This window comes from Rattus norvegicus, chromosome 3, assembly GCF_036323735.1.
Source record: "Rattus norvegicus strain BN/NHsdMcwi chromosome 3, GRCr8, whole genome shotgun sequence".
NCBI classification, from domain to species: Eukaryota; Metazoa; Chordata; class Mammalia; order Rodentia; family Muridae; genus Rattus; species Rattus norvegicus.
The window spans coordinates 143,821,683-143,831,475 of record NC_086021.1 but is presented as its reverse complement, the minus strand read 5'-3'; the positions used below and the strand labels follow the sequence as shown (position 1 = coordinate 143,831,475).

The 9,793-nt window shown below is 42.0% G+C and overlaps 1 protein-coding gene across 1 annotated transcript in view; it reads right to left on the bottom strand.

Annotated features, from left to right (window-relative positions):
• The window catches only part of Lamp5 (lysosomal-associated membrane protein family, member 5), a 12,503-nt gene extending 6,224 nt beyond the window's left edge, over window positions 1-6,279 (bottom strand). Inside the window, exons 1-5 of the mRNA NM_001014183.2 lie at window positions 5,918-6,279; window positions 5,156-5,328; window positions 4,652-4,783; window positions 4,426-4,531; window positions 3,289-3,477 (exon numbers count right to left, since the gene is read on the bottom strand). Coding sequence (NP_001014205.1) covers window positions 3,289-3,477; window positions 4,426-4,531; window positions 4,652-4,783; window positions 5,156-5,328; window positions 5,918-5,981 — 664 coding nt within the window. The 5' untranslated portion in view covers window positions 5,982-6,279. The remainder of the gene's footprint in view (window positions 1-3,288; window positions 3,478-4,425; window positions 4,532-4,651; window positions 4,784-5,155; window positions 5,329-5,917) is intronic.
• Window positions 6,280-9,793: the final 3,514 nt, after the last annotated feature.

Here is a 9,793-nt window from a genome sequence, read left to right as displayed (position 1 = left end):
ACACAGAGGCACCTCAAAACTCCACTCATTCTTGTTTTTAGTTGCTTACTATTAATTTTTTTTGCTAAGGCATATAACAGTTGTGATTTCTTCAGACCTACAGAAACAAATTATTTCAATGAACGCATGATCATTCCCTTTTTAGAAGATAATGGTACATTTGTTAATAGTTGAGTAATCTGAGTAATCATATTAAATGAATGGTCCATAAATTATAATTAAAATATAAGCATCATTAAATATATAACTAAGCTACAATGAGCTCCAGTATTTTCAGAAAATAACCTGAGAACTGCTTAAATGGCAGGACTTTGGCAACATTTAAATAAGTCCAGAAAGTGTTTAATGTGATATTCTAAATTTTCTGAAATATAAAAAAGATTTATCTGTCAAAACTTGTTTTGACCATCATCATTTCTAATGCATTACCAATATTTCTGATATCACTTTCTATTCTATGTTATCAGTACATCTCACATTGTGTCATCTACTACCCAAAACAGATGAAAACTGGTCTCACTGATTTAAATAGCAGGAAAGGTTGGCTTTAGTCTAGACATTCATGAGAATTTTTCTGTTTCAAATAAACCATTTGCCTATATCCCCTCATATGGCTTACACTGCTGTTCAGGGTCTGCTCCTACACTGCTGACCAGTCACTAGATTCACGACCCTCTTTCTTCCAGGAAGTCCCTAACCGTCCTCTACCTTCCAGATGGATGGCGGTCTTCACATTATGACTCTTTGTCTGGATGGTGCTGTGTACTATGAGGGGCTGACTGTCCATCTCCTACAACGCCATTCAATTTTCCACCCACCAAAGCTTGTTGTATGTCTCAGCCTCTAACCCTTCAAGCCCTCTATAGGATTCTGTACAAATCAAAACAACATCACACAGAGCTTGGCATCTGGGGCCCCACCTCAGGGCTACAGAGGCAGACTGTGTGTTTATTAATATCACAGCTGTGTTCACCACCATTCAAAATTCCTCTGAACACTGCAATTAGGATCAGTTCTGTAGCTAAATCCAATGCATTGAAAGGAACATATGTGATAAAGATGTCAACTATCGTCTGGCTGCACTTAGCCCCAGGAACTGTCCATTTACCCATTTTACTAATCCTTCTTTGCTTACCTCAAACATCAGGCTAAGCTAAGCTGTAAAGGATGTCAGGTAAAACCTCCTGACACAAGCAATGGACTTTTCACCACAAGCACCTGGCCATTTTCAAACATACATACACATAAATATGAACACACACACACACACACACACACACACACACACGGAAGTGCATACAACAAGCATAGTGTTTGTGTAGATATACAACCAGACATCCTCCTCTCTGACAGGCACAGTCCACTCACACCCACACAGACACACAAACACACTGGAAGCCCCTGGAAGTCCCAGTGCTGGAACCTGAATAGGCAGCCCAAAAGGAATCTTTCCAATTCCATGTAATGAATACAACAATCTCTTCCAGGACAGTGGTGGGCAGATGCTAAAAACATGGAGGAACCAGGAACAAAAGAACACCTTGCACACAAAGGCACAAGATCTAGTGAGTGGATCTGAATAAGTCTTGCCTACTCTTTGGAGCACTGAAGCCTGAGCCTAGGGCAGCACATAGCTGAGGACATCGCAATTTCTAGCCTGAAACGCCTGGGTGATATTGCAATTTACCTGGTCCTATTCTGTCTGTATTTAAGAACTTAGGCATGTTTACAGTCTCTATGTGTGCTGAGTAATCTTCCCCATCTACAACCTTGAAATGGATACAAATTGTTTTCAAAGAAAACAGGTAACTAACTCTGTAGTGAAATTCACTGATTTTTTAATGAAGTAACTCTGTTCTTTATTCAGTAGTTGTTTGTTCTTCATACACAAATTTAAACATACAGTGTATGTGATTTCTCCATAATGAGTATAAACAACATAGAGATAACCCAGAATGGGTTTGGGTGGATTAATGGTGAGGAAGCACAATTAACAATCGAAACACCAGAAGTCCCAGGAAATAAACGAGTAACAACTGACCAGTAGACAAAAAGCAGTGGCCACAACTTAAGGCTCCCATTCAAACTCAAATGTGCCTGTGGTAACATCCCTACAGAAGGATAGTACGTGGTCCAGTATTCTCATAACGTCAACACCCATAATATTTCATATTACATGTAATATTTTTGGTGCAGGAATGACAGTGCTACATTTTATAAATATTTACTATATATAGTAAGTATTTTATAAATATTTGGTATTTTATATAGTACTATATACTATATACACATATATAGTATGCTATATACATATATATTATATAATTATATGATATAAATTATGTATACTGTTTTTATGTAGTATTATTATACAGTGAATATTTAAAAAAATAAATAAGTGGATATTTAAAACTCTGGGATTCTGTCTCCTCGAGCTTAGTTTCCACTTCTAAAATATGCACATACATAAGACTCTGTCAACTGAGTATCAGCACATCTATTTAGTCAGCTACCTGGACATCTGTGTTGATCTAGTACGGTTTAGAAGTTAATAAAACCAAGAGGAAAAATAACCAGTGCCAAAGTGATTAACTGATCTGTGACCCAGAATATAACACAATGGGCAGGCATTAAGATGGTGGACGGAAAATTCCATCCAAGAGCACCACAGAAAGATAGAAGGAAAGAAAGAGGCCGAGAGTGTGTGGGAGTGAGAGGGGGACAGAGAAGAAAGAGAAGAGGAGGTGGAGGACGATGAGAAGGAGGAGCTGCACAAAAGAATCTAACCTTTCTTTTTTTCAGGGAAAATGTACCTTCTGAGTTCTCAAATGCTTTGGGAGTAATTATTCAGGGGTGATGGACTTACACTCTTGGTTATAGGTTGAGAGCAAGCTTTCTTGAGGTAAAAGAGGAACAGCTTGGAGAATGATAGGTGAGTCTGATGACGATCCTCCAATATTATGAACATTTAAACAATTCATTGCATTCACTTGGTAATTCCTAACCCCGTGGAAAGTGAGAATAAAGCAATTGGAATCTGCCTATGGGAAATAAACAGAATATCAAATTGCCTTTAAGTATTTTCTCCCATAAGAGTGAGTAAGAGAGTAAAGAAGCAAGGAGATGGGCAGGGGTGGTATTTCAGAAACCTTATAACAGCTTGTGAAAATTGCCACCGCAGCCTAGAAGAAACGCAGGCACCACCGTCCTGTGAGCCCAGTAAGCCCCTCTTCTCAGCCCTCTTTAAAATCAGCCCCCTCTCTCTTTCCCAGCACCAGCCTAACCTACCTTCACTGAAGACAAAGTCAGAGATGATATCAAAGGGCTGAATGTGCACTGCAGACAGGATCATGGTGACAGTCTTCTGAGGATCACTGGAGGCCAGAGAAATGGTCTGCTGAGCCTGGCACTCATAGGACATCCCAGCTGGGGTCACCAAGGCAGAGAGGTGGTGAGAGTTGGCGGTATGCTTCCCAGCTGCGGGAGAAGCAAGGCAGCAGTTAGGTAGACTCGCACTCACTGTGAGCTCCTGGTTTAGGGAGCTCTCTGCTTAGCTCAGAACCTATGCCTCCTATTGGTGCTGCAATTATGGGGCTGGAGCGCCAAAGAAAAGATAGGTCCAAGTCCCCCATTTTCCCTGAGCCTCTCATTAGATATTAGTTTGGAATTCCATTATGGAAGAAGTGCGATGCCTGAAAACAAGACCTTTTGACTAAGGCCACCATCAGAGGTTCTGAAGACACAATAGTGACACCCTGACCCACGTCCCCACAGTTCCCAGCCCATTTTTCTCCTTTGCTGTTCTTTTAGAATCAGCCTAAGCGATGGAAGGCCTTCCAAGTGACGCAGTGAATTTTGTTTTTGTCTTAAAAAATACATTCAACTGGACCCCTGGTCTTTTTGATAGTGCTCAGAGATAGACACGCTGTTATTTCAGTAATGGGTGTCTTGGGTGTTCTCTCTGGGATGTTTTTAGAAGTCTAGAGTGAGAATGGGCAGGGGAAGCTAACAAACTAAGATACAAACCCTGCTCTGAGGTGGTTGCAATTAAAAGAGCAGAGCTATACCCCTGTGCAGAGAACGATCCTGCAGACCACCCAACCCTGTCACAGGATCCTCTTGATTTCTGCGGATTTGTTTAACACATGAGAGCAAGTCAATCTGTGGTGCAGAAAAAGAATAAGAGCAAAAACCATTGGTGCCCCTTCCAGAGCAATGTCATGTTTCAGGTTGAGTCTGAAGGCTTTCCTGAGGACACACAGAGGTTCTCCCACCTCTTTGACCCTGGAGAGCAAGCAGACCCCTGCTTGCCTATCCTCAGAACAAAATTCCCAGAGTTGCTTCCAAGACCCAGAGACCAGATGGATGTTTCGGATGGCTGTTTCTGGCTTACTCTTGCTCCTGTGACCCCTCTGGACTACTCACCACTCACAGCATCTTTAAAGTGGGTCTTCTCTGAGGAATCATAGACAAACTGCACCTTGCTCAGCTTCCAAGTCGCCTCTAGTCCTTTGGAAGTGTTGTGACTTTCCTGTCAAGATGGGGAGGCTCCTGTGAACCCCTCTAATTGCTTTGAGATGGGCAACCCCAGAGGCCACTGCCGCGCACACCCATGCGGACTTCATCCCTCTGCGCTCCCGCACCGAATTACCTTTACAAAGAGCATTTTGAGTGTGTAGGCGCGATCTACCCAGAACACCTGCAGCTCCGACTCGTTGTGACCACAGCGGCCCTTCACCTCAGCTCCCCGGGTCAAGGAGATCTCAGCCTGCTCTGTGATCAGCTGGGAACACACACGCCCCGCGCCCCCTCAGCGCGCCGGGTCCTGACGCGGACCGGGAAGGGATGCGCGTCCAAACTCTAGCTTGCAGGTTTGGGCGCTCCTGTGCCCGCGCGCTCCGGGGTCCAGGAACATGCGGGTAGATTCTTACGTGCACACCCCTCCAGGACGGGAGCAGAGAGGGGGTTTACTTTTAAAGCAGGCAGGGCGAGCAGAAGGCGTTGCAAGCCGGAACCCCCATGCAGCATTCGGGAACAGCCTGCAGGGGTTTGGGGGGAAGAGGCGGGCAACTGAGGTCTTGGCAGGGCCTGGAGGGAGGGTGCCCTTCAGCCCTTCCGCCCTAGGAGCAAGCTGGGGAGGAAAAAGGTTCCTTACATCCACATAATTGCTGGCCCACACATCATAAGGTACAATAAATTTGGCTGCAAACTCTGCCATGAGACACGTCGTCCCATTTTCCCGCACCACAAATATGTCTTTCTCCGGGTTCGTGGAAAGGCCCGAAAGATTTTCCACTTCTTGTTCTGCCACGGTTTGGGCCATTGCATCTGCGGAACAAGCAAAGCAATCCCATCGCTTTCCAGCTCAGCTAGCCCTCTGCTTTAGGACACCGAAGCCGGATCTCTGCAGGCTTTGGAGCGACAAAGTTCCCTGCTCGAAGCTGTGTGCTCCACAAGCCATTTCTCTTGTCCAGCGCTACCAAACTCATTTCTACTGCCGGTGATTATTTATAATGAAAACAGAATCTAAAATAAAATTAAATCCTTACGACTGGACTTTTGCACAACACACACACACACACACACACACACACACACACACACACACACACACGCCCTGGGGGTTGAGGGAGCGTGGTTAAAGCTAAATCTTTCTTGGCAGTGCTGTGCACCACGGCCATGAGTTCAGTCTGTCTAGCGCTCTGTCTGGGTGATGCTATACAGGTGTGTGACTCTCTGGGAGTTCTCTGACACGGATGGGTTATAACACCCACCAGCCCCAAATAACCACAATAACACCAAGCATAAAGACCAGTTTTAAACCTAGTAAACCAGAGTAAGATCACCTGGCTTTATTCAATGTGTCAGATTCTCTGCAGAGTACATTCTGTACCCCTGGTCCCCAGACGCTACTCACGGAAGAACATTAGGAGAATCCGAAGTCTGTCTCCACCGAGAAGGGCTCTTCCTCGTAGATCCATGCTGTTGCCGGGAACCAGGCAGATGTGTTTCTGCTGCAAAGGCCGCCCCGGGAGGAAATCCCTCAAAGTGGCCGGTAGAGTGAGCTAAGGGAGGGGGCGGACAGGGAGGAGCGAGCGCGCGGGATTGTCTCGTGCTTCACCAGGCGCTACAGCTCCCTTGCCGCACACTGCAGAGGAGGCACCCAGGATGCGGGAGCTGTCCACGCTGAGAGTTCTGGAAACAACGAGGTTGTGTTGCAGGATTTGTAATTTGGCTTGTGGAGAAGGCCAATAGGATTGGGGTGGTGTGGGGGAGGAAATTCCTCCCTGGGTCTGTATTCTGTTCTGCAATGATATCTGCAAAGATGACTCTGTTCTAGGAAACTTAATGCCACCCTCGGACTTACTAAACCCTCCCACCAGGTACAGTCAGTGTGTAGTGTAGCTATAACACCACCAGAGCCCTGAAATCCTGCTCCTGAAACAAGCCAATAGATTTGTTTCAGCTTGTTCGTGCTTTGGAGAAGGAAGGTAGGCAGGAAGAGAGAAGGGAAATGCTATGGCAACAGTTTCAGGCTTTCAGAGGCGTCTTCTACACTCGCTCAAGAGCTGCTGAGTATAAAGTTAAAATGATACCTCCTCAAAAGGGGAGCCAGACAATGCCGCATATCCTTTTGAACCCAGTGGCCTGTGAGATCCACTCTCTGAGTGCATGTGGCCTGAGCTAGCCCCATGCAGTAAGCTATGATCACTATGTTAAGAGGATTGCAAATAAACCTGAAGCTTGTGAGCATACTGGGTTATGTGGAGTCGCATAGGACAGACATTTTAGAACTATGGTGTAAACGAAGACCTATAGTTATGTAATGAAAACATACTGGTATTACTCTAAAGCTTCGAGTGGAGCAGAAAGGCAAACATCACTAGATAATTCCTGTGTTTGCAATTTGGTAGTTCGCTGATTTTTTTGTTTGTTTGTTTTTTAATTCTTGCTCTAATAAATCAGAGTGAACCTTTATGGGGAATAGAGATGGTGCCCTCATTAACTGTAGGATGTCCAAATATTTCTTTTATTAGAGAATATTGCATCGGTCAATAAATAATAATCTCCTTAAACATATGTCATAGCCAATGTCACATTAAAGGACAAACTGCAAAGCATTTTACCTGTGATGTCAGTTTGAATCTCTCCATGACTTTAGAAGCAAAGGAAAATCGAGATTATTGTTATACCTACCTCAAGGTTGGACATTGAAAAATTCAATGAGCTTCTCAAAGTCACATAGCCCGTTAGAATTAAAATAGAAAAAAATCACGTGTTTTAAATTTACAGGGATCATAATCATTTCTCTTTATATAACATTTTGACTCTAAAACAGCTTATTATGACCATCATTACAAATCTTTATTAAATGGTAAACAAGTTGAAACCTAAATTATCAATAATTCACATTTTAACATGTATAGAGCGATGATTTAAGAATAGATATATTCTGACACAGTATTTGTCTCAAACTGTCAATATAATTCTTTGCGTCTAATTGTTCAAAAGATTCCTCATATCAAAAATTCTATCAGTAGTAACTCAAATTGTATAGTAATGCTTGAATTAATACTACAGCACTGTATCTTTTGGTATATGTCTACATTTTTGAATTTTATCAAAATTACAACAATCTTGTGTATGTGATTATATACACAAAATGGAGGCAAACTGTGACTAATATGATTTCAATTTTTCACATGTATAAAACATATATCTTCTGTTAACAATGATTATGTAACACTTATTTTTCCTGAGATCCTGTAAAACTTATAAAGCAAGAAGACATTCATCCTTTGTGTGTGTCTTTGTCTGTCTCTCTCTCACTCTCTAACATTCTCCTCTTCCTACTTTAATAAGGAAAGAGAAGGTAGATTTCCAATTGGGATATAACACTTACATTTGTAACCTTCTGCAGGATGTAATTTTTCTTGTTTAAAAAAATTGCTGTAACATTTAAGGCAGTGTTTCTCCACCTTTCAAATGCTGTGACCCTTTAATATGGTTATTCTTGCTGTGATCACCCCCCAATTATACAATTTTGCTATTGTTATGAATCATAATGTAAATATCTGGGTTTTCTGTTTGTGTCAGGCGACCCCTGTGAAAGGGCTATTTGACCTTAAAAGTGGGTCTAACCCACAGGTTGAGAACCACTGATGTAAAGGATGTCTAGCTAGGTCAGTTAAGCCACTGAATTTTAAAATATTCAAAATCAAATACAGATTGAAGCCATCCACAAACTTTTAGCTGAGTCCCAACCACTGGCATTGGATATAGTGAGATAAATGAAGAGCATTGGAAAAGCAGAACGATTGCCTGTAGAACATTACAGTGGTTCCTTTCATGCTGCATTACGGCAGATATCAAACCTTATGAATTAATGAAAGATCAACTAAGTTTGTTCATGATGGTCTGTTATCATAAGAACAGTAGATTGGAAATAGTCTTGACCAATGATTTTAACTATTCACCATGATTTGTACAATGGTGGTCCTTTGATAATTATTTCTTTCTGTTCTTTGCATTCCTAATAGAAATGACACCAAAGAGTATTTGAGCAAGTTGAAAGGGAAAAAAAATGAGAGAAGCAGTTTTAATTTTTTCTTCTTTGGAGTAACAAAGAACCATCAATGCTCTCTCTCTCTCTCTCTCTCTCTCTCTCTCTCTCTCTGTGTGTGTGTGTGTGTGTGTGTGTGTGTGTGTGTGTGTGTGTACTCAGGTGCACATGATGCTTAATCGTAAACAGAGTTTACATGTATTATCTATTAAGTCATTCAGCTTATCACCAATGACTCTTCTTTGGAATAAATCTGCAACTTGCATCTGTATTTAATTTAACAGCTGTCCAATCATCTTGAAGAAGATATAGTCTTCACAGAAAACAGAAAAGTGATGAAAGAAAATTTAGCAATAAATCATACTTTGAGGTATTGACAAATGGAGCTGGGAAGATGGCTCAGTCGTTAAGAGTGTTGGCTGCTCTTCTAGAGGATCCAGTTCAACTGTCAGCACCTACATGGCAACTGACAAACATCTGTGACTCCAGTCCCAAGGAACAGGATGCCATTTTCTGGCCTCCATGTCACATACATGGTGATCAAACATTCATGCAATCAAAACATCTAAACACCTAAATAAAGATAATAACCAAGGTTTCCAGAATAAACTCAATCCATTTCTTATACCTGGAGTGCAAAAGAGGTAGGAGAAATGGCGCAAATGTGTGCACTTGTGTAATGATGATGGTTTGGTTTTCATCATGACTACTGATGGCCAATACTGAATGCCAGGTTTGACTAAAACACAGCAGGGTAATGATTTCTAGTAGGACTTAAAAGTCCTTTGATGGACTTACTCTATTCATATACTTGCCAATTGCATTAGTGTTTGTGACTAATCATATTAATTGATGATAGTATTATCATACAAGTGGTGGAAGTTAGAACTGCCAGCTTAGGTAGGAGAAAGTAAGAACACATGTGAAAATATGGTGCTTTGTGTACTGTATGCCTTCTCTATTGTTTCTCTGAAAAATTATGTTCACACATACAACGGCATCTACAAAACATGTTCCAAATAAAATTAAACTTTTCACTTGGATGCCTCTCTATAGCCAACTTACACAGAACCAAGACAAAAGTCTGGAAATCAGGAAACATTGCTTATTAGAAAATCATGCCCATGTGCTTCACAAAGAAAAGACTGGGCTTTGTTCCAGCTGAAATGTGGGTATTGAGGTTTCTATCCACCTTACAGTGAAGAATAAAAATGATACCACGGTACAACA